We start from the raw sequence: 25731 nt of genomic DNA, 5'->3' as shown, positions 1-25731 counted from the left end.
CTGAAGCACAACCTGCCCAATCTGAATCTGTGTACCCTGCCAGTCTCACTCCATCACCCTGTCTATAATCTAGACCAAAATCCACAGTCCCCTGCAAGTAACGAAGAATGTGTTTTGTAGCCACCCAGTGCACTCTCCTGGGCTCACACATGAACTGACTCATAGTGTTAACTGCAAAACATATATCTGGTCGAGTGTTGATCAAATACATCAAACAACCTATCAACTGTCTGTATAGAGTAGCATCTGCCAACTCGGAATCAGAAGCGTGAAGCTTCTTCCATTTAGTGATCATAGGTGTAGACATGGGTTTGTAGTCCTCCATGTGAAATTTGATAAGAATATCCACAATGTACTTCCCTTGACCCAGGAAGAAATGCCCCTCCTTCTGCCACACCTCCAATCCCAGAAAATAATGCATCAAGACGATATCCTTCATTTCAAACTCTGAAGCATCTCTTGCAGTCCTCAATGAGTTTCTCTGCGTCAGTGATGATCAAGTCATCAACATACAACACCAGAATGAGAGGCTCCTCACCCACCACAATGAAGTATAGGTTCGGATCAGCCTCACTCTTTGTGAAACCCAACTGCTGCAAGTATGTATCAGTCCTAGAGTACCAAGCTCTAGGAGCTTGCTTCAGGCCATAGAGTGACTTTTTCAATCTGCATACATGGGACTCCTTCCCATACACCTCAAAGCCTTGTGGCTGCTCAATATAAACCTCCTCCTGAATGAAGCCATTGAGAAATGCGGTCTTCACATCCATCTGGTGGATCTTCCAATCCATCTCTGTTGCAATCGACATAATGGAGCGAATAGATGTATACCGAGCTACGGGAGCGAAGGTCTCCTCATAGTCAACTCCCTCTACCTGTGAGAACCCTCTTGCCACAAATCGAGCCTTGAACTTCTCGATGTTGCCATCTGTGACATGCTTTATCCTGTAGAGCCATCTGGAAGTAAAAGCTGATTTACCTTCAGGCCTCGGCACCACCTCCCAAACATCGTTCTTCATAATAGAAGAATACTCCTCCATCATGGCCTCTCTCCAGACCTGTTCGTTGGCTGCCTCCTCATAACTAGAAGGCTTAGAGTCAACAATGCTTGTTACCAATGTCATGTAACTACAAAATCGCTCAGGTGGTTTACTCTCTCTAACCTGTCTCTTTTGGCCAAGCAACTGATGTGGCCTTGTGCAATGTATCTTGAAGCCACTTGGGATTCCTCTTTCTTGAGCATACTTCTCCCACCGGAGTGAAAGAATCCTCGTCATCATCAGAAGCCTGAACTCCTGAAGGCCTGCCAACTAACCTCATGCCTGAAACTGTGCCTGTAGATGCTAAAGTACGGCATGAACTGTCCATTAGTGGACTACCTTGTGAATTGCACTGTGGACTGCCCTGCATGCTGCCCGAAGAACCACCCACCTGACTTTGAGAGCCACTACTCATTGATGGACTTGACGCTGTAATCGATGTACCTCCTAATCCTTGACCACTGACTGACTCAGCTACTCCTGAGGGTCTGGTGACTTTGGATACTCTAACTCCCGTGACCTCCTGAAAGCTCTCTCCTCGAACTTCACATCCAGCTTGACAACCACTTTCCTCTGTGTAGGAATATAAATCTGATAAGCTTTCGAGGTCTCGTTATAACCCACAAAGATGCCCTTGTTTGCAGTGGGCTCTAGTTTGGTCCTGTTCTCCTTGGGGACATAGGAATATGTAAGGTACAAAAGTGCCCAACATCAGGCTTCTTCCCAAAAAAAGCCTCCTCCAGAGTCACATTCCCCAAGGCACAATGTGGACTCTTGTTTTGCAAGTATACAACAATATTGCAGGCCTCTGCCTACAAAAATAAAGGTAACCCCTGATCATGAAGCATGGCTTTGGCAACAGCCCCTGCAATGGATTTGTTCTTCCTCTCTGCAACCCTATTCTGTTGGGGGTAGTAAGGAACTGTGAACTCCCTCCTAATGCCTGCCTCAACACAAAAATCAACAAACTCACCAAGGCTATACTCCCCTCCATTGTTCGACCTGAGGACCTTGATTTTCCTACCAGTCTGGGTCTCCACAAGAGCTTTGAACTCTTGAAACAGCTTGAAGACCTGACTCTTGGTCTTCAAGAAATAAATCCAGGTCTTCCTGGAGTGGTCATCAATGAACAAAACATGGTACTCATAGCCACTCAAGGATACATGAGACATCTGACCACTCACATTCGTATGAATCAAGTTAAGGATCCCGGTTGCTTCGCTGTCACTGCTGGGAAAAGGGGATCTGGCAAACTTCCCCGTAGCACATCCTCTGCATACATTAAGGTGATCAGAACTGAAATCTGGCACACCAGTGGTTATCTCCCGCAATGTACTCAAGGCCCCATGATACATGTGCCCCATCTTGCAGTGCCAAATCTCACACAACTCTGAACTACTAGATCTATTGTCGGTCCTGTCTTGGGCGCTGCTACTCAATGCCATCAGGGGCTGGAATGAGAACTTGTACACCTTGGCATGGCGCACACCAATCTCTCTAGCTAAAGAAGCTGGAGTTCCCCTAGGATATTTAAGCCCCTGCCCTCTCCTGAACAACACATCATACCCTCTGTCCTCAAGTGTTGAGACGGATATCAGGTTCTTCTTCATTCTAGGCACATATAGAACATCTAACACTTTCAAGGGAGGTTTGGGTCCCCTATCAAATGTCAATGTCTCCACACTGACTGCTCTAACAATGCTGTCATCACCAAGTACTACTTCCATATCAGTGTCACCCTCTGAAAGCTCTGAGAAGTACTCTCTGACTCTTGTCATGTGGCGGGAAGTGCCACTGTCAACATACCAAATGCTAGAAGATGCTCTGCTAGTAGCGGGGAATACACACTCCCTCTGAACCTGTATGGCAGGTGATCCTGCAGTAGTGGCCTCACAAGTTATGAACCCAAACTCCCGATCAAAGCTCTCTATCTCCGCAGAAGCTGCCATGGGTTTGTCTTTGTCTTTCTTGTTCTTCTTCTCTAGACACACAACAACATAGTGTCCCAACTTTTGACAATTCCAACATTTGACTTTGGAATAATCCTTCTCCTTGTTCTGCTGCTTGCCTTTACCTTTTCCTTTGCCTCCACTGTTGGAAGCTTGCTTCTTTGCTTTGACCTTCTTGCCTCTTGCTAACAATGCCACATTGTCATCCTCCTCCACATGTTCGGCTGCCCCAAGATGGTTCTTTTTGATCTCATTCTAAATGCAATCATCCCATAACCTCTCCCAATCTGGAAGGTTTTCTCGTGCAACAATGCCGTCCACAAAATTCTCCCAAGTCTTGGGAAGACCATTCAAAGCAATCCTCACCAACTCAGTGGGTGCAATGATCTCACCTACGACTGCCAACCCATCTCTCACTGAAGTGCTCTTTGTGAGGTATGCTGTAGCACTGTCAGTCTTAACCATTTTAATGGCCTTCAGTTTCTCCTTTATGACCATTTTTCTGTTTTCATTTGAGCTCTGGTAAACACTGGTCAAGGTTGTCCACATCTCATGTGCATAAGTCTTTCGTCTCACATGAGGAATGACATGGTCTTTGATTCCTTCTAGAACCAATTTTCTTGCCTTAGCATTATTTTTGTTAAACCCTGCCAATTGTACAGGGTCAGCAGGTACTACTACTAGGTTCTGTGTGGTATTTACCATAATGCCCCAAACTTCTGCTTCCTCAAAGATGCTCTGGATTCTCTCATTCCATGCACTGTAGTTGTTCTGCCCATCCAACCTATCTTCAACTCTCAAACCCAAAGACATGTTTCACTATCTTACCAAACTGAAATTTTCAAATCTGTGGTAAAGGTTTCTGTTTTCTGTGTAAAAATCAGCGTGCTGTAATTTTCACTTTGCTGTCCCAAACTGCACTTTTTAGCTAACCAAGCTCTGATACCATGAAGAAATTTCAACCCCCACTCCGATTATCAGTTTTCCTTATCACTCCATGCATTTAGTTTTAAATCCAAGCATGATAAAAAATTCTAAAATCTGGAAATGACAATATTTTTTGAAAACACAAATTTAGAAATTTTTCAATCGCTGAAATTGCAGAAATAAAACACAACCAAATTATGACAGCCACACACAGAAAATAACACAGTGAGCCACACACAGAAAATAACACAGTGATTTTTGGTCAATGTGACCCTGGAAAAACCCCTACAACTCTTGGGGAAAACCAATTTGAAAGCTCTTCTTTATTTCTGAAAATCCTTTTACAGAGAAACTGAAATACACTGTAAAAATTCCAGCGACCACAAATTACAACTTATCTCGACTTTCGTGCTTGAACTCCACCTCGAAAATTGTGCCAATCAGCAAATAGCCAAAACATAAATTTTTCCAGCAATAAAACAACATTAAATGCTGTATGACCTGCCTCAAAAAATGTGCCCAAAACTTGCTATACGGACTGTACAGATTTCAACAGTACAATTGCCTCGAAATTTGTGCCCAAATCTGCCTCAAAATTTGTGCCCTTGCTGTTGTTCCTCTTCCTTGATTTTTGTGTTGTCCCTCTTCCTCGATTTTTGTGTTGTCCCTCTTCCTTGATTTCTGTGCTGTCCCTCTTCCTCGATTTCTGTGCCTTTCTCTTGATGTACGACTTTGCCTTGGGATGCGTGCCAATAAATGCTGCTGTCCAGATTTGTTGAAATGTATTCTTGCTGCTCTCCTTCACTTCCTCACTGCTAAGAAATTTTCTCCTTGCTCTTTCTTCTCTTTCTCTCAAATGCTCATGAAAGAATGAATTGATCTCTTCCTCTTCTCTTCTCCTTTTAAATCTCTAAATGACCTCTTGGGTTACCCTAAAATCTAATGGTTGAGATTCATTTCGATCTAGGGATGAGAATAAATGTGCATTTAATTCTCAATTTCTATTTTTTAACTCACCCACTTAAATAAAGACCCACTTAGCCTTTTATTTCCATAGTCACTTTTCCACTTTCTAATTCTTCATTGACTTTAATAAAGTCACATTTAAATTAGAATGTAACTTTACCACTTATAAAGCCACTTTTAAATTAGAATGTAACTTTACCACTTATAAAGTCATTTTTAAATTAAATTGGCTTTACCACTTATAAAGTCACTTTAGGAGAAAAGTAAAAATAAACTTGGACACTTTTCCCTAGGGCAAAGATCAAAGCCTTAGGGAACCACTTGGTACCCAAATTTTAACAGATTTCCTAGCCCCAGTGTGGCACGTAGATCAAGGAGAGACTTCAATTATCCCAACTCAAATTTCAAGGAAGTATAGGCTCAATTTTTGAGGAAATTAACAACACAAAAATTGAGGAGGCTGCATTATTTGCAGGTCTGCTATAACACATTTAAGCTGTTTTAGCGTCATTTTCAAGTAGGGACAACAAATCGAAATTTAAGTAACAACAACCCAAATTTCGAGGAAGAAGTTCTAGGTAGAGGGTGTTGATTTCAAAAGTTAAATTGTTGAAATTTTGATGTTCTATGCTGTAACATTCACTTATTACAAAACTTCTTTATGCTGCAATATTAGTTAAGCAATTGTAGATATAACATAAACCATATAACCATATGCACAATAGAAGATAACCAAGAACACAATAAAACAAAGAATTTAGGTCCAATCACTAGGGAAAAGCTCACAAGGGGAAAACCCAACCAAATTCTTCTTCTATTAGATATCAGTAGTTCAACAAAGATACAAAGTACAATGAGAGATCAAGAGAATGAGAAAGTTCACCCAGATCTGAACAAGCTGTAGCATGAAGATCATTGGTAGTGGTAATTGAAGCAAACACATAATCAACCTTGGCTCACCAAGCTCTGATCTTACTCTCCAAGTCTCTCTCTCTCACAATCTCCTTCAAGTCTCTACAACTCTCTTTCAAGTTCGAATTCGCAATGCATAAGTAAAATGAGGTGAGATGATATGAGACACATATATATAGTGTTGAAGAATTTAGGGCAGTTAGCATTAGTAAGATTCTTCTAGACTTGATAACAATTTGTGAAGTGCTTTTACAATTTATCTTAGCTTGATATTCTTCTTATTATTAGTGTATGTTGAAAATAGCAACAAGAAATGCTAAATATAGAAATGCTAAAAATGGCATTGTTATAAATATCATTTTAGGATATATTCCAATTTTAGTTAGTCCCTGAATTGAAATTGAGAATTAAAATTTGAATTTGATCTTAGTAGCTGTTTGAAAAATAATTAATTAATTCATCTTGAGTTAATTAGTTGGAGAAAATCAAACATGAAGTCTATGTGAAGACATGCAACAGTTATCCCTTTGATTGAGGAAGTTATCCCTTAATTAAGGAGATCATGATGAATTGTACTTTGAGTTGTAATTAGTTAGCTCAGTTAACTGAGTTAAGTCCAGTTAGATTAGTTCCAACAGTTTGTGGAACTGATTGTGAGTTCAGTTAGTTAATGCATGCATGCATGTAATTAGTGTATTTCAGATAACTGAATATTCTCTCATAAATAATTCATGCATGTCAGTTCAGTCAGAGACCCAGTTGAGATCAGAGGAAGGGACAATTGACTATCAGTTGCAGGAATATTTCCATGAGGATATCTCTTGCATGCAAAAGGAATTCATTCCTTGAGGATTGCGCAATTTAGTCCGAGGACAGTGTTGTGTGTGAGAGGAGAATTCACACAGGTGGCAGCCAAAGGACCCAAGAGAAACTGCGCAAGGAAATAGGAGGCTTGGAGGACTGAAGGAAGGCATATGTGTTGTCTATTCTGTCTATGAGCAACAGTGAGGGATTGTACTGAGAGCTGGATAGTTTGTGAGCTAAAGCTTTGTGTAATCTTGAGATATTTCCAGTTGTATGATAATACAGATAGCGGGGTTTTTAGCTGAGGCTTTCCCCAGAGTATTCTTCTGTGTTCATGTGTGATTGTTTCTTTTTCATCTATTATATGTGTTTTATTTTATCTTGCTCAAAATCGATTAAGCTTCCGCAAGTTTGTTTGTAGAAGTAGATCAAGTATTTTGCTTTAGTATATTGCATTATTAGATGATGTACAATCACAATTTCTATAGTGTATGTGTTTACTTCATCAAACTGCTACTAAAAACAAAGAGACAAGAACTCAAGAAGTTGGCATTCTGCCAGGGCCAAAACCTCTCCCTTTTGGAGAGGAAAACCTGCACGTAATTCTTCTTATAGAAATTCCAATTGACAAACACCAAGATCATGACCCTTGACCTACTAGGCCACTCCAAGACCAAGACACCAATCCTCTTCTTTGTCACTGCTGCTTCACTGAGGTCATCATTACTGTACCTTCACTGAGATATTCATCATAACAATGAGATCATTGCTGCTGCACCATTGCCACACCTTGATTGAGATCTTTGCCTTGTAATTCTGTCTCCATCAAGATCATGAGTATACCGAGATCATAATTGTGTTCAGGATGAATGCCGAGACAGAGTGTGATGTCGTGGGATCACCGAGATCCTTGTCATCACTGCTACCCATCCGAATTTGCAGTCCTGTACCCATCTAAAATTCATTCCTGCACCCATCCGAAATTACAATCTTGCACCATGCGAAATTACAGTCCTGCACCATATGATATTACAGTCCTGCACCATACGAAATTACAGTGCTGCACCTCATATAAAATTTTAGAGATGTTCGAAATTCTGTTCTTCTGTGGTGACTTCAACTGCGTATATATAGTAAATAAGTCAACCTGTCACCATGAACTGTTGTGTCTCTGCATATGGGCCGACTTGTCATTTAAAAATATTTTGAGGCCGACATTGTTGCCTTTTTCATCGTTTAGTAGGTAGACTTCTTCAAGAGGATTGTGCTTGTCTTGGAGGGTTGTTCTAGACACTAGGTTGACTCATATATATTACATATATCCTCAATAAGAGCTCTTTACACATGATTTTGACTCTTTGACTTTACTAGACCTATGGAATGAATAAGAAACTCATTCATATAATTTATAAAAATAATATTTCTTTTTCTTGACAAGTACAAAGATCAAAATTACATTGACGAATACTGAACCTAGTTACACTTTTCTTCAACACTCCCTCTTAACTAGGGAGGTATTTACAATGGTACTTGGTTATTCTCAATCTGAAGAATTTCTCATAAGAAGAATCGGATTGGTAATCCCATCTGTATAGCATCATATCAACCATCATTGTCACAGTGCAAGGCCCTGACTAACAACTCCATCTCTCTATGAGACCTTGAGCTACAATGCTGGTGAGATGAATGATTTATAGACACCTTCATCATTGACTCTCAAGGTACATACCCACCCGGGTGTTCACTGAGTATGACCTTATAGGACTATTCTTATCTTGGGTTCCCAACTCTCAAAGAATATTAATCCTCTTGCTTACTCTTATCTTGGATCCCCTACACATCCTCAAAGAGTATCAGATGCCAGATGATTACCCAATCCTCCCATTCTTTCTTCCCAAGTGAAGACAAGAATGTTGTGTCTATCATGTGTTTACATTTCCATTCATGGCCTTCATCTAGACTTACGACTGTTAGTCCTGGTCTAGTGCATGACACATGAAATGGAAAAACACAATTGTCACTCCTTTGTAATTAGGGGTGATCTAATTCAAACTCCCTCTTGATTAGGGACTTGTCAGAGCTCCCTCTTAGCTAGGGACTCTTTTATACATCAACAACTTCTTCTTCATGGGTTCTTCAGCTGCTTGATCAACTTCTCTCCTTGATGTCATGAAATTTAGTTGAGCTTCTTCCTTGTAGGGCAACAACCATCGATCACTTTCCTTCTTATTCTGTCATGTCATTCCTTTCTTCATGGAAAGTGGCCTTCTTGGCATACATCTGGAACTTTCTTCATATGGCTACTTCTTTTCTCTCCATGCTTCTTTCAGGAGTTTCCATCCATCGCATGAATGTTGGTTGTACTTGTACTTACAAGTCTTGTTCTAGTAGCCCTACATGAACTCATCCAGATATTATTCAAGAAATCAAAACATCATATTAAATTAAATCATACCTTACGAGATGGCTCTTCATCATGACATCTTCTTGTAGGTATCATCATCTTGCATACATGTTGACACATCTCCCAAAGATATCTATTGTCAAGGGTCTTCATCTTTTTCAGACTTTCATCAGGGTCTTCATATTTTTCTAGGAGATTTCCTAGTCAAATTTTATTGGTCTTTTGGATGTTGATTGCCTTCATCATGGTTGCATATCTCACGATCTTTTCCTTCCTCACACATTCCATTTCCAGGAGCTTTCAATCAGAGTTTCTTAGTCAACTACCTCATACTTCATATGAGGACATTTTATGTTGATTTCATCTAGTGTGACTTATGCCTTCTCACATTCTTTCAGAGGAGAAGATCTCTTGATCATGCTTCTCAAGATAGAAGTAATGATTCATGTTACCTGCAACCATATGACATGACATTATAATATACAAGCATACATACCTCATTTTACCTTTAGGTCATCTAGGCTTCTTCCAGCAGCTCCCTTGATTGAAAAGATCTTCAATCCCTTGATCTGCTTCATGTCATCACACCATTATCCCATGAATTCCATAAGTTGGAGTTCTTGATGAAACACTTGCTCCCTCTCTAGATTAGTGAACCCTCCGATGAGGATTCCTTCAGAGAATCTTGAGGATCTTGCATATCCCTATTTGGCAGATGTTTCCTTTTTGCCTTAATGTATGATGAGCCTTGTCCTGGATGACATCTTTCTTTCCTTCAATGTTCAATGAGATTCCCAAGAGCTATATCCTTCATGTTTGACTGCCATGGATTTTGTTCCTTTTGTCCTTCATGATATCCATGGTGATGTCATGAGCTCTTGCTTCTAATGCTTTCATGATGCCATGATGCATCTTATTATCATTGTCATATCTTATAACACAAGATATAGGAGCTTATGATAGGATCCTTTTGTGAGGGATACTATCTTACTCATAGGAGAGATTTGATACTCCCTCTTTCCTTGGCCCTTTTCTTTAGCTTCCTCCATCTTTCAGTGATATGAACTTCCAAAATCTTTCTATAGCATTGAATCTTAACTATACTTATTTTTGTCTTTGCTTGAGGACCAACCTTGCCTTTCCTTTCTGCACATGGTTGAATTCTTTTATCCTTTAATACTATAGACTGCAACTTGTCTTTCTCTATCTAGCATAGAGACCACAAATTGTCGGGTGAGGTAACCTTCTTTGTTCATTGATATTTGTTATCTTGCTCATCAATGATGACTACCTTCTTATCATCTTTCCTAGATATTCATGAAGTTATTCCTTCATTCTTTGATACCTTTACTATTGTGTAGGTCTAAGTGACCTTCATTACTTTAATTTCTGAGAGTATATCTAGCATTTCATATATCTCTCTTTATGTTTCCTCTTTTGCTATTTAGGTATGACTGTATGAGAGTACTTTTGAGTGATATCATATGAATCCTATGAATCTCTCGATGGATTCAAATATTGCTTGACCTTCATAGACCTTTTCATAGATATCAATGATTTTTCTTTTCTATGAGGATTATGACAATCCTCCTTATTTTGTGCAAGGACTTTCAATTATCTAACCGATTTATAAATCCCCTTGCAATCATGAAATCATTTAACCAAATCTGATTATAAAATTGAAAGATACTTACTTGGTGTGTGAAAAGGAGATCTTCACCTTGATGTTTCTTTTGCTTGAGCTGCCCATCATTAGTATCCTTTTATCACGACTTCCTTGGAGACCTTTTAGCACCATGACAATAGTGGTCTTGACATCACTAAAACTGCTTCATGACCTTCCCAATTCATCTTTAAGGTATTTTTGACTTCAACATATTTTTGACATGCTAGTGAGACTATGTTCTGAACCGAGCATCATGCTATTGAGATCATATTCATAGACATAATTTGAATAATGACAAGTATATTGATATGGTACTGCACTGAGACAATGATGTCTATGTGCATAGAGTTGTGTAGAGATGCAATGTATAGAGAGCCCAAACTTGTCACTGAATAACATAACTAAATTGTGGGTGGCACTGTATAGAGAGTCTGTGTCATCACCAAAACTGTCTTGATGTAATAACTACACTGAGACAGTGATGTAATCATGGATTGTGAGAGGTATTCCTTGGATTACTTCTGCAATATATATATATATATATATATATATATATATATATACACCTGAGACTATCTTTTATGGTATGGAGAAAGTTTAGTGATCAAGAAGTGAGGATCATTGATATACTCCATCAAATTGAGCATGAGTTGAGTGCATGATTGTAATTACTGAAGTTGATACTCCATGATTGTTGTAGACCTGCTTGTTGTATACTTGCTCCTTTAATCCTTTCAACCTACTTTGATGTCCTTGAAGATAGATCATTGTATGTCTCTTTTGCTGCCCTTCATTTGACTTCAACACCTTAGCTCTGATACCATGTTGAAGAATCTAGGGCAGTTAGCATTAGTAAGATTCTTCTAGACTTGATAACAATTTGTGAAGTGCTTTTACAATTTATCTTAGCTTGATCTTCTTCTTATTATTAGTGTATGTGTTTACTTCATCAAACTGCTACCAAAAACAAAGAGACAAGAACTCAAGAAGTTGGCATTCTGCCAGGGCCAAAACCTCTCCCTCTTGGAGAGGAAAACCCGCACGTAATTCTTCTTATAGAGATTCCAATTGACGAACACCAAGACCATGACCCTTGACCTACTAGGCCACTCCAAGACCAAGACACCAATCCTCTTCTTTGTCACTGCTGAGATCATCATCATTGCTGCTTCAATGAGGTCATCATTACTGTACCTTCACTGAGATATTCATCATAACAACGAGATCATTGTTGTTGCACCATTGCCACACCTTTATTGAGATCTTCACCTTGTAATTCTGTCTCCATCAGGATCATGACTATACCAAGATCATAATTGTGTTCAGGATGAATGTCGAGATAGAGTGTGATACTGTGGGATCACCGAGATCCTTGTCATCACTGCTACCCATCCGAATTTACAGTCCTGTACCTATCCGAAATTCAGTCCTGCACCATACGAAATTATAGTCCTGCACCATACGAAATAGCAGTCCTGCACCTCATACGAAATTTCACAGATGTTCGAAATTCTGTTCTTCAACACCTTAGCTCTGATACCATGTTGAAGAATCTAGGGCAGTTAGCATTATTAAGATTCTTCTAGACTTGATAACAGTTTGTGAAGTGCTTTTACAATTTATCTTAGCTTGATCTTCTTCTTATTATTAATGTATGTGTTTACTTTATCAAACTGCTACCAAAAACAAAGAGACAAGAACTCAAGAAGTTGGCATTCTGCCAGGGCCAAAACCTCTCCCTCTTGGAGAGGAAAACCCGCACGTAATTCTTCTTATAGAGATTCCAATTGACGAACACCAAGATCATGACCCTTGACCTACTAGGCCACTCCAAGACCAAGACACCAATCCTCTTCTTTGTCACTGCTGAGATCATCATCATTGCTGCTTCAATGAGGTCATCATTACTGTACCTTCACTGAGATATTCATCATAACAACTAGATCATTGTTGTTGCACCATTGCCACACCTTAATTATCTTCACCTTGTAATTCTGTCTCCATCAGGATCATGACTATACCAAGATCATAATTGTGTTCAGGATGAATGTCGAGATAGAGTGTGATACTGTGGGATCACCGTGATCCTTGTCATCACTGCTACCCATCCGAATTTACAGTCCCGCACCCATCCGAAATTCAGTCCTGCACCATACGAAATTATAGTCCTGCACCATACGAAATAGCAGTCCTGCACCTCATACGAAATTTCACAGATGTTTGAAATTCTGTTCTTCTGTGGTGACTTCAGCTGCGTATATATAGTAGTTCTACCTCCATAAATAAGTCGACCTGTCACCATGAATTGTTGTGTCTCCACATATGAGCCGACTTGTCATTTAAATATATTTTGAGGCCAATATTGCTACCTTCTTCATCGTTTAGCAGGCAGACTTCTTCAAGAGGATTGTGCTTGTCTTGGAGGGTTGTTCTAGACACTAGGTTGACTCATATATATTACATATATCCTCAAGTAGAGCTCTTTACACAAGCTTTTGACTCTTTGACTTTCCTAGACCTATGGAATGAGCAACAAACTCATTCATATAATTTATAAAAATAATATTTCTTTTTCTTGACAAGTACAAAGATCAAAATTACAGTGACGAATACCGAACCTAGTAACACTTTTCTTCAACATATAGGAGGAGCAATGAAATTGGTACCTTCCCTAGGCGATTCTGGTAACTCCGAGGAGGAATTGTGATCCGGGCTTGTAACATTATTAGTTTATCCAAAGTGAGGAACTGTGTATGGATTTTGATCCTGTCTATCCTGGAAGCATGTTCTTGGAAGGTTCTGCTAATTTGCATTTTCCATCAACAAACCAGTTTTATAGCTTTCTAAATTTTTGGGGGTTGGTGTATGGTGCGAAGATTCGTCAGACCACACATGTAATGAGGCGCGCCCTCAAGTGTGTTTCAATATTGACAATTTTTAGTTTGCCACTGAATATTCCAGTATATTGTGATCTGTGCGAGATGTTCACCATGTCTTCTCCTATCAATTACTCACAGGCATTTTAAATGTTTATATATTGGATTTTGTAACTATTTACTATTTAAATGAATATCAAGAGTATGTTCTGACAAGCAGTAAAGAATTGGTGTGGAGATTGGTCATTCCCCTCATATCATGAGGCATGCCCTACAGTTCTATCCAATGTTAACAGTTTTTAGTTACTGGATGTTTCAGTGTATTGTGATCTGTTTGAGTATGCATCATGCCCTTCTCCTCTCAATGACTCACAAAAGTTTTAAATTCTATATTGATTTTTGTAACTATTTACTGTTTAAATGAATATCCAGAGTATCTTTCTGACAAACATTAAATAAATGCTGCCACCTTCATTATTTCTGTATTAATATTATAGGCATATTTTTTATGCAGGGAATAAGGCGACTTTGCTCACAGCTATTGGACATGAAAGCAGCATCTGATAATGAACTGCATTGTAATATGCGTTCTAATTACTCTGCATTTGTCAAGTTAGTTGCTTCAGCTATTCTACCCCCCTATTCTTTTTTATTGCAAAAATCTACTAATGGGATATACAGATAACATAAATTAATTTTTATTAATGTCCACAAATGACCAGGAAAGGTGCATTGGAACTGGAGATTACAATCAGTGGTCAATAGACCATGGGAGTGCGTAGAACACTCCTAGACCCTAAAATGTTAACAAAAGGAAGAGATATAAGTGACAATAAAAGAGAGTAGCAGGATCTAGGTAAACCAGAGGAGGGAAGCCCTATGAGGTGTTGGGCCCTAGCTGAACATCTATGTTATAGCTGTGAATGAAAGTAGAGGAAGGAGAGCGAGAAGATACATCCCTGTCTCTGTTTATCACCGAGGAGCCAAAGCAAAACCATGACGTTATCTGAAGAGTAACTGGGACTGATGGGGCTTGGTTGTACAATCCTGGTATGAACTCTGGGGCAAAGTGAACTGTCCCTCCTAACATCAGAGGCCAAGGGGAAAACCTCCTGATACAAGTATGGCTGCTGACCTGGGCCTGGCGTGAAGTACTCTGTATGGAGCAGGTCTGGGTCTGAGGTCTACTGGTGGTAGGAATCAGGTTGTCTGTTGGTCAGGTGGGAGGAAGGCCGCTGTCTCACTGATCTGCCACCAACAAGCTCCGGGAGTGAGGAGTTTGACCGGTGCTTATTCCCTCTGGCGGTTGAGATAGGCTGAATGAAAGAAGTAAGTGCCTGCAGCACTAGTTCTGGAGAGGCCATCCTAATCTTTTGTAAAGGGAGTTGCAATTCAAAAAATAGGTGCCTTGTAATAGTTTTGTCAGTGTTGGCCAGTTGGTTCAACTAAATGGTAGCATCCAACATGAAATATTCATGTCTCAAAAATTCAACACAATGCAAGGTTCTAGGTTGATCTAACTGGTTCATTAGACTACCTGTTTTGGAGTGTTTTGAGACTACCATCTTTTAATGGTTAACATACATTCTGTTTGTTAAGGAATTATCTGCTATTTGGTATATCTGTAGTAGCATTCAAGTTTGTATTGTATTCTGGGTGTGTACAACAGCTTGGGGAAAGACACTATAAATTGATTTAGAATTATGAAATCCTTTCACACACAAGCTTTATATTATTTGATTTCACACAAGATAAAGTAAATAAGTGAATAAACTTATAGAAAATATTCCACACAGTAAGCAAGGAATACACAAGATGATGAGATAAAGCTCATAAATGTGAATAGAAAATTGCTCATTTTCAAACTTATCTTCCAACAAATACAACTATTTTAGACTCTTTTCTCTACCAGCTTGTCTGTTTGGACGTATTTGGCACAGCTTACTATGACCACACTCTTATTTGATCCCATGTAGATGGCATTCCTGCTTTGGGTGTGAAACTTAATGCTTTGTTGGTTAACCTATCCCACCATGACCTTTTCCAAATGATTTATTTGTTTGAGTGAGAATTCATTGCTTGATACTTTAGGATGAAGGTACACAGTGTTTTAAAACCTGGTCTGAGTCAACTCGGACTCGCTGAGTTGACTGCTGACTGAATTAACTTGGCCATCTGCTTGGTTCAGAGGGCTGGTTTGGCACTGAACCAGCCAAGTCAAAACATGATTTCCCTACTTGGCTGAGTAGGTACTGGACCCCACCATGGCAGACTCAGCCTGCAAAATTCAATTAAAAAAAACTAAAAAACCTAACTTCTAGACCCTATCAAAATGCTATAAAGAGACCCAACTCTGCTATTTTCCTCGCACCTCTGTCATTGAGCATTGGTGAGCATTTGGAGCAGCTTTGAAGAGCAGTGATCTAGGTATGCCATATGTTGACAGTTTATTCATAAATGATAAATCTGTTCCTATGTTTTTCTCTTATTAAATTGTAGATCTGAATTCTGTCTTTGAAGTTTTGTACTTTCATCTTTCTACTAGTTTGAACTTTGAAGTATGAACTTTGCATATTAGGAATTAAGATGGGGTTTGCAATGTAGCATACATGAATTTGCAGGTTGGAATTTTACCATGGCTCCACGAGTTGGAGACCCTGCAAGGATACATGCTGATCTTATGAATTTTATGTTGGTTGGGGGGGAGGGGACGGTGGAATGTGTGGTGATTTGTAGGTTGAATGAACAGTTGGCTGGTATAAGAGGCCAAGTTGCCCCATGCAAGGCCCCATTACAGGAGATTGGACAAATTAGATTGGAGTTTCAAAATCAGCTTATGAAATTTGAAGAAGATAAGGCTAGGGCTAGGCAAAAAGAGATGGTTGTAGCATTTTTTTCAGAATTTAGAGTCTAGTGGCCATTTAGAGCCTCATTGATTATGTATTGCACTCAGTGCCATTTTGGATAGTTTTGATATATTTAGTCTTACATTTTATATGCATGAGAAGATTTTGCATTTTTTGTCTCCAATGGTTTGGAATTTTCAAAATATATTCTTTTATTAAAATGTAAATTATTTTATGTGTTTTTTAGTAAACCCAGTCTGAAATTACATCAGTCATCCTGAGTCTATGTTGAAGTCCAAGTTGACAACTTGAGCCTCAACTGATTCTGAGCTCAAGCCCGAGTTTTAAAACATGGGGTCCACAGAATGTCAGTTATTAGGAGTTGGACATGTGTATGATGCTTTCGTCATCAAAGTTCTGGAGGACAACTTTCTTAGAGTTAACATCAGGAGACATAGCATCTTACTGCTATGGTCCTTCAACCAAAATTAGTAATTATCAATCTTTGTTAATGATGTTTTCCCTGGATAGTTGTTAGGAGGGTTATCATTGGTGTTATCCTACAACCACTTTTTCAAATTGCATGATACTTACAAAGAGGATGGTCCATGCAATGTCATCAATTGAGATTCGTCAATGTGCATGATGAATTTGACATTAACATTTTGGAGAACAACTTTCTTAGAATTGACATTGGGGTCATAGGATCTTGGGACTGTTTTGGTCCTTTTATCAAAATTACAAATCTTTCTCAGTGGTCTTTTCGCTTGATGTTTGTTAGGAGATTGGGCAAATTAGTTTGGAATTTTAAAATCAGCTTGCAAAATTTGAAGAATACAAGGCTAGGCAAAAGGAGATGGTTGTAGCATTTTTTCAGACTCTAGAGTCTAGCAGCCATTTAGAGACTCATTGATTATTTATTTTGTTGCTGATATGTATTGCACTCGGTGCCATTGTGAACATTTTTGATATAGTCACCCTTACATGGTATATGCATGAGCAGATTTTGCATATTTTGTTTCTAATGGTTTGGAATCTTCAAAATATTTTTTTTATTAAATTCTAAATTATTTTATGTATTTTTTAGTAAACTTAGTCATTGAAATCACATCAGTGTGAGTCATCCCGAGTCTAAGTTGAAGTCCAAGTTGACACTCGACTGATTCTGAGCTCGAGTCTGAGTTTTTAAAACATGGGGTCCACACAATGTTAGTTATTAAGAGTGGGACATGTGCATGGTGCTTTTGTCATTGGGGTATTGGAGGGAAACTTTTTTAGATTGAACATCAGGAGACATCACATCTAACTGCTATGGTCCTTTAACCAAAATTAGTAATTATCAATCTTTGTCAATGGTGTTTTCCCTAGATAGTTGTTAGGAGGGTTGTCAATGGTGTTATCCTACCACCACTTTTTCCAAGTGTCTTATTTGTTTAAGAATACATTGCTTGATATTTACAAAGAGGATGATCCATGCAGTGTCATCAATTGAGATTTTTCAATGAGCATGATGAATTTGACATGGAAATTTTGGAGAACTTTCTTAGAATTGACATGAGGGGGGCACAGGATCTTGGGACTGTTACGGTCCTTTTATCAAAATTACCAATCTTTGTCAGTGGTCTTTGCCCTAGATGTTTGTTAGGAGGGTTTGTTGATCACATATTTGGGCTTTCTCTCAGTAATTTAATCCAAACTGGCAAGTTTCCTTGATAAATGTTGTATGGGTGGTTGGATTATGAAGGTGTGTGGGTTCATCGAGGAGAGGTATTAGATGATTAGAAATAGAAACCATGGAGAATTTCTTTGATCAGGATTCAGTATATACATGATGCAAACAAACAGAAATCCATAGTCCATGTCTTTCAGATGGTGATGGGTTATTCATGTTGGCCCGTGGTTTTTGTATACATGGCTTACTTACAATACAGCCTAAAATACCCCATACATGCGTTTGAATTGAATCTGTGCAATCTCAAAAATAAAATAGAACATCGATATACATGAAAGACATCTGTAACAAATTAACCTTCACCTATATCAGAGTTTTTTTTCACAGGTACAATGTCGTATATTCCATATGAGGAATATACATATACTTTCAATACTGTCAACATTTATTATGTCACTTGCGGGAATTGAACTTGGGTGAGGAGGATTCCATTCCTTCCTCCCAAACACCCGAGATAACCCCAATTGACTACACCTATATCAAAGTTAATACCACATCTTCAGTAAATATATAAATAATAATATAGGGATGTTTATAAGCGATTTCTTGGTAGCAAAGGTCTCAATCTTTACCTGAACATCTAAAACTATCAACTTTGAACAAATTTGTTCAGAGGGTAATCTTGAGTTTGAGGTAACTCAAAAATACCAACTTGCCTGGTTTTGGGGAAGCTTAAGACACTAAAGGATGTAAAGGTGAAGCACAATTGGCTACATGTTTCTAAATGGGAAAGTGCTCATATTTCAAAGGATGTTGTAACTCATTGCTTGGAATTGTGGCTAGGATTCTATTTATGAACTTGTGTAAATTAGTAGGTTTTTCATATGAAGAATTATTCCTAGGAGAGCCACTTATTTCTTGTTAGCTAGAGAAGTCAAGCAATCACACATATTGACTGAGGTTATCTTTGAAGCTTATAAAAAATGAGCAACTTTTAGATCATATTTTTGTAAATCTTCATCGTCACTAAATATTGATAACTCACAAATTATGCAATTTAATCCCTGTGAGTTTGTCTTCAAGAGCGTGGCACACTTCGGTTCTATTTCTCTGTGATGTTTTTGTATTGTATTCTTGGCCTTTATACTTCTCTTGTTGTAACTTTATATGGTCACACTTAGGGTGATAAGAATAGGATAACAAATATGATCATTGGTGATGATATAATGTTAAAATTTAGAACAGAAACAGCACAAGAAAGCAGTCTCCACACTTTTAGCTTTCGCAAATCATCACAGAAAGATCGGCACTGGAATTATTGTGGAGGAATGCTCACTGGTTAGAAAACTTCACTCTCAAACATTGCTTTATTCTTGTGTCAAATTGAGTTTTATGATGTGTAACACCTTGTGATTGCAATGAGGGTCAAGACCCCTTTAAATAGTTATTAACTCTAGGTCAACTGATGCATTAATTCAGGACACTAGGCCACCTTCTAACCACCACAACAATAAGGGGCCTCTAAGACCACCTAATTACCACATTAATATCTTACATCATTGGCACTTAATGTTGACCAAGTCAAGATTGCTTACACCTTAATTTCAACTAAGTCAAGATGGACCTACATATGTCCAATGCCCCCCACCTTAAGATTGATTTGGGGACAAAATTAAGGAAAGTTGGCATAAAGGATATCCGACCAATTAAAAATTACATCCCTATAAACCCCCCTAATTTTCACTCAAGAAAAATGTACAATAGAATTTGGCCAAATAAATATTACAAAACCCCACCTTAATATTTAGTTGAGCAGGGATACAAAAGTGACAAATGCTGGCAATAACAACTTTACCATGGTGATGTGAAAACAAGCTCGCAGTAGAAAGTCCTTTAGAATTGCAGCCGCTCAGAAACAAAAAAATTCTTCATATGGACCTCATTGAAACTGGTGATGCAGACAAAGGTTTCCATAAGGGAGCATGGGCAGAAGTGGTCAAGAGCTAGGAATCAAATCCCAGGGCATTGTCAAGGAACAGTTTCCAGAGATGACATATAAGATAACAAACCGCATGCTTAAGTTGAAAGGGATCTGATACAGTTTTATACAAGCATTGACAATCAACAAGAGTGCTCCAATCATGCAAATGAACAACAAGAGAGCTGTCCACACTTTTTTAGCTAGAGGGTCAAAAAACTCTGTAAATGCTCAACATAACACATGCTACAGTATGGTCTTCCCATTTAAAATTATCTTCCACCCGTACATGTGCAAAACAGGAAGAACAAGAAATTGCTGTGATCATGAAACTGTTGGTAGGGAACTTCTACCACTGTCTATCAATCAAAGAGAGCTGTGAGCACTGTACGACTATGCAATGGATGACACAAGTTGATAAGATGTGCTCAAACAAGAGCTCAAATGACAACATGACCAATTGTCAAGCCAACTACAATAGGCTTTAGTAATTGGTTCTGATCCAAGATTTTGCCTTTTATATCAGTCTCTAAAGATTTGTAAGCATTGTTAGCATACCAATAGGAAGTTCGATACCTGAATGGAGAGAGAGAATACCTTCAATCACAATGATTAGGGTGTTAATATAGCTGAAATGTGGATTGGGAAGACTCTGGTGCTCGCCGAATAGGTGGAAGAGTTGGCTCTTGGACATCGGTAGCAAATTCAAGTTTCAGGAGAGACAACTCATCAGATGATGCAACAGATGGTGCAAATTCTAGTTCCTGCAAAGTAGTTGTAGAAGAATTAGCACAACTTGCATCTGGTGATGAAGTCTCAAAATGTCTAAGACTGCTCTGTTTAGTCTGCTGGACATAAAACCTTAAAACAAATCATATCAAATTAAAGTTTTTTCTTTGATAAATGGCTTTGAATATTACCTGCAAATCATATCAAATTAAAGTTTCTTTTTTTGATAAATGGCTTTGAATATTACTTGCACAAATGCATGAATTTCAGATTTTAAGAAGTTATGCAGCCTATACTTTCAATTTTCAGGTGTGTTTATATTATGCACTCTTATATTTCATCTACTAGGACTTTTTCTTTTGGATCAACTACTCTGTTTTGTGATTCCCTTTTAAAACTTAAAGACCATATGTTCTACTTCGTAACTTATCTTACATGTTTATTTCTTTGCACATCATGTTTCAAATAATTGAATTCCGGTGTAACGATCGTAGTTCTAAAGTTTGAACCTTAACTTAGATTCAGAATACAATCAAGCACTTAGAATATGTATCAACTTTTATTGTTATTTAGTCTAAAATCATTTATACCATAACCTATCATAGAGGTTCAACGTTTACAATTATAAAAAATTGCAAAGATCGAAGGATTGGTGTAATTATAAATCTAAAGCTCTGAAGCTTCTGTCCATGCAGAATATCTGAAGAAATTTTAAAATTGGAGCACGAGGTGATACAATTGAAAAGGCATATTTCTACTCAAGGAGATCTTGTCCAAGAGCTAAAAGTGGGAGTTTATCTTGAGGCTTTATTAAATGAGACATGTACTGCTGTTTATCCTGAACCTGGAAACCTTGAAGCTGGTTCTTTGGCTAGTTATTCAAATTCTACCGAAGATCCTTCACTTAGCGAGTTAGAAAATCATGCAAATAATCTTTGTGAGGTTTTAGATGTTCTTCTGGCAGAGCGTAAAGTGGATGAAGCTTTGGCTATTATAGATGCAGAGGATGGAGCTCTCATTAAATACCAGAAAGAAGGAGACTCTTCATCATCAGAATTCTTGTTATATCAATCTGTTGTTAGTGAGCGTAAAGCCAGACTTGCTAAACAGTTTGCTGAAATTGCTGAACAGCCTGTAGTGCATGGCTCTGAGCTGCGGAAAGCATTGTCTGGTCTGCTCAGACTTGGTGATGGTCCTACGGCACTCACATTATTCTTACATTCTTATCATTCACGACTTGAGAGCGATATACAAAGTTTCTTGCCTTCCATTACATTCTACCCTGAAACTTATGCTACAAACCTAGCACAACTGGTTTTTTCAGTCATTTCACAAGCAGCAAAGAATTTTGCAGCAATTTTTGTCACTGCACCAGAATATTCTGCAGAATGTTTAAATTGGGCTCAGAAAGAAATCAAACGTTTTGTGAAGCTGGTGAAAAAATATACATCCTCCTCAAATCCAGAAGTAGGTTTTCGTGCTGCCACGATGTGTGTGCAGGCTTCTTTCTCGCTTTGCTCATTGTTGGAGAAGGAATGCTTGATATTATCTCCATATCTCTTAGAGCGCATTGAGCCGTATTGGGAATGGGCTTTAGAGGCAAACTTAAAGCAGGTTGAGGAAGATATCTGTGCTGTTACAGAAAGTGATGATTGGGTCCTCACTTCACCAGTTAATGATATCCTTATGAACCACACATCACAGATACAAAATGCTGCTGGCTTTGTTGGTCAAATTAAGCTGACTAATAGTGCATTCAAATTTATTTCAGTGGTACAGGTACTGTGTGATTTTCTGGTGATCTTCTGAATTTAGATGGTGACTTAGCAATGGAAAGAGTACTAACCTTACTGGTTGTACAATAGAGTATTCTTCTAATTACAAAGAGCAAGTTAGCACCAGTCTTTTGCTTCTAATTTTCTGGTTCCACATTTCACTTAAAGATCCTTTAGTTTCACCCTTAATACTTGTAATTTTATGTAGCCCACTCTGATCTTTGGTCTCGTTCAGCTGTAAGTTGAGTGCGTGAGAATTTCCTTGTTTATTATTTCTTGGTTTTGTCTTCATATCCTAAAGGTCACATATTTGTAGGCCTTTGTTTTCAAAACATGCCTCATAGATTACATTATAAATCATGATAGATGTGCATCGAGATTGTTACATCCTGAAGTGAAAGGGCATATAGAAAGATAGAAAGAAATTATATTAATGGCCACAAATGACTAAAATCAGTAAATGGGACTAGAAAGTACCATGTCATAGTGGCAATGAGCAATTCCTGAAGAGTCCCCTGCCTACATAAGCAAGGAGGGAAACCATACCTGCTTTGGTCCTGACCTGAATACCGTCTGTTTTTTTTCTAGAAAGGATAATCCTGGCCAATAACTGGATGGTCAGATTTGATTGAAAAGCCATCATTTTTACAAGCTGAACAAGTTATGCCAACTCGTGAAAAGTTGCTTAGCAACATTGTTTCGATAAAAAGGAGACAGGAAAATCGTTTTTTACATTTTCCTACTGGCCTACTAAATCATCCATATATGCTCAAATACTTGTAGATTCTAAAGATAGTACTGTCAAGATCTCATTATGAATTTAGCTTGCTGATCGTAATTGTCGTGAATAGATAACTCACAGTAATTCAGCAAGATATTAACATTACTTTGTTGCCACGCTTAAATTTCATTGCAGATGTATATTGTATTACTCTATGCTTCAATATTTAACCATTGAGAATTAGCACATAAGCTGTAATAGAATAGCTGTCACAAGGAACTGTACACACTCTCCTTTTTCTTAACTTGAGAAAACGCTTTAGGGGAAAAATTCCAGAATTATTATTCCTATAAAATACATGTGATTGCATACAACAATCGGTAATTGCTCTAGCTTTCTTAGTGCAGAATGGCTGATTCACTCTTTAGCTACTACTCTGCCACGGCTTGGGTAAATTAATCCAGATCCGATTATCATAAAATTTGTCATATATCTTGGTACTTTTTGGGTGGATAAATTGGAGGAATTGGCTTGCAAGGCCCATTTTAGTGGTAGGTTCCAATTTGGAGTACCAGGGTCTAGAACCTTTTAAAGTCATTTTGAGGCAGCAAGCATCATTTTTTGGGGTTACAATGTTTGGAGTCTGCATGTAGCCTCTCTACAATGATCTACACACTGAGACCTTTTCAATAGTGCGAAAGTCACCTCAATTGGAGTTTGTATGCAAAAGTTATACCTCCAACAAGTTGACCTGGCTTGTTGACTACGATGGTACGAGTGGAAGCCATGTCAGCCCCCATTATTCACACATGTGGGGCTAGCCACATGTAGACTTTCAAGAAGATTCTTGAAGGACCAAAACCTTATCACTAATTGAGGGTTGAGGAAGTCAAAACCCTAACCCTAGGTGGCTATTGGGTATTGTTAAATATCTGGCCACAAGGAGGACCCCTACATGTAGACTTCCAAGAAGATTCTTGAAGGACCAAAACCTTATCACTAATTGAGGGTTGATGAAGTCAAAACCCTAACCCTAGGTGGCTATTGGGTATTGTTAAATATCTGGCCACAAGGAGGAGAAACGGTTCTATTCTTTAGCATTGTACTTGTTCCATAGCTAAGCAAAAACATCTAGGCGTAGTATTTTGGAAGCATAATTAGAGGAGGGGGAGGATTATGTAGTAGATGTTTAGGCTATAATGTCAAAAGGTAACTCCATGGTGAGTTCCCATTCCTTTGTATGTACATTTTTATAGTTGAAGCAAAGAGAGAAGAGGATAGGCCTCACCTTCTATTTGGGTTTTCTCCTGTATTGGGTTTCTTAGGATAAATCTTGTGTACATTTATGTGGATGGTGTGTCCATGTGCCTATTCTTTCCATTTCTTATATCATTTATTTCTTAAATTCAAGAAAAGCTAGTAATTAATTGACTTGGGATCTAAGAAAAAATAGTTTGCATAGTCTAAGATTTCAGAATATTATAAGATCTGTTGTGACAAACTATTCTAGTGGAATATCCATGGCAATTTATAGATCATATACAAATGACACCATGGCCATCCTCGATTCTTATGCTCACTTTGCTAGCTTTCTAGATCTCACATCCAAACCAGAAAATTGTTCCCCTAAATCTGCTTATATCCATGTCTTTTAAGATTGTTGTGCATGGGCCAAGAAGCTATTAAACTAGGGATTCGTTGTGGGGTTGACTTTGTTAGATTTTGTAGCTTGGACAGGTGTTCTAGTCTCAGGAGGTGTCATTGAGGCTAGGAGCACAAGAGGATAAAATATCTCCAAGCCCAAGAAATTTTTCCAAGGAAAAATGTCTTAATTAGATTATTAACCAGTTGTTAAATATTTTCCTAAGTCTTAGTAAAACAAGTTACTTAACCGATATTAATTGAGACAAGTCTATTTCTCTCTAGTGACTTCTAGAAAGTATACTTGATAGGGTCAAGATGATCTTAGCCATCAATTGAGATTAGATCTTGGCCGTTGAATTCTCAACGAGAGATTATAAGAGGAAATCGATGGGCATCTTGGAGACAATTTGAGTTGAGGTGCAGTGATAGCGTGGGGTTTGACACCAATGAGGGTTTCAACAATGATTGAGCGAGAATAAATTTTCTAGAGCATATTCTTCATCTGAGATACTTCCAGCTTCTGAGTTTTGGAGGGAGGTTTTGCAAGGCTCAACTATTTTGCAGAGGGTCGAGTTTTCTCCAGTGGTGCGAATTGCCTGAGAGAGGTCGATTTTGTTAGGATATTCCGACACATAGGAAATAGTTAAGTACAACTTGGTCAAGTATAGAGTTAGGTAAAGTGTGTTTCTTTACTATGTACATTTTGTAACTTACAATCCCACGGTCACGATATGTAGTGATTCGACGGTTCATTCTCTCCTCGGTATTACCGACACTTGATCCGTGGCTTAACACCCGATTGGTCCATGATCTCTATTTAAA

General features: G+C 38.4%; 1 protein-coding gene across 1 annotated transcript in view; it reads left to right on the top strand.

The window, feature by feature from the left end:
• The window catches only part of LOC149245181 (exocyst complex component EXO84C-like), a 106545-nt gene that overhangs the window by 18336 nt on the left and 62478 nt on the right, over positions 1-25731 (top strand). The window contains exons 2-3 of the mRNA XM_089457697.1: positions 14059-14156; positions 21465-22548. Coding sequence (XP_089313823.1) covers positions 14059-14156; positions 21465-22548 — 1182 coding nt within the window. The remainder of the gene's footprint in view (positions 1-14058; positions 14157-21464; positions 22549-25731) is intronic.

Source organism: Pinus tabuliformis, chromosome 7 (genome assembly GCF_031772625.1).
Source record: "Pinus tabuliformis cultivar Carrire ecotype Pingquan chromosome 7, CPIR1, whole genome shotgun sequence".
NCBI classification, from domain to species: domain Eukaryota; kingdom Viridiplantae; phylum Streptophyta; class Pinopsida; order Pinales; family Pinaceae; genus Pinus; species Pinus tabuliformis.
Note: the sequence above shows the minus strand (reverse complement) of the source record. Positions and strands in the feature narration are given on the sequence as shown.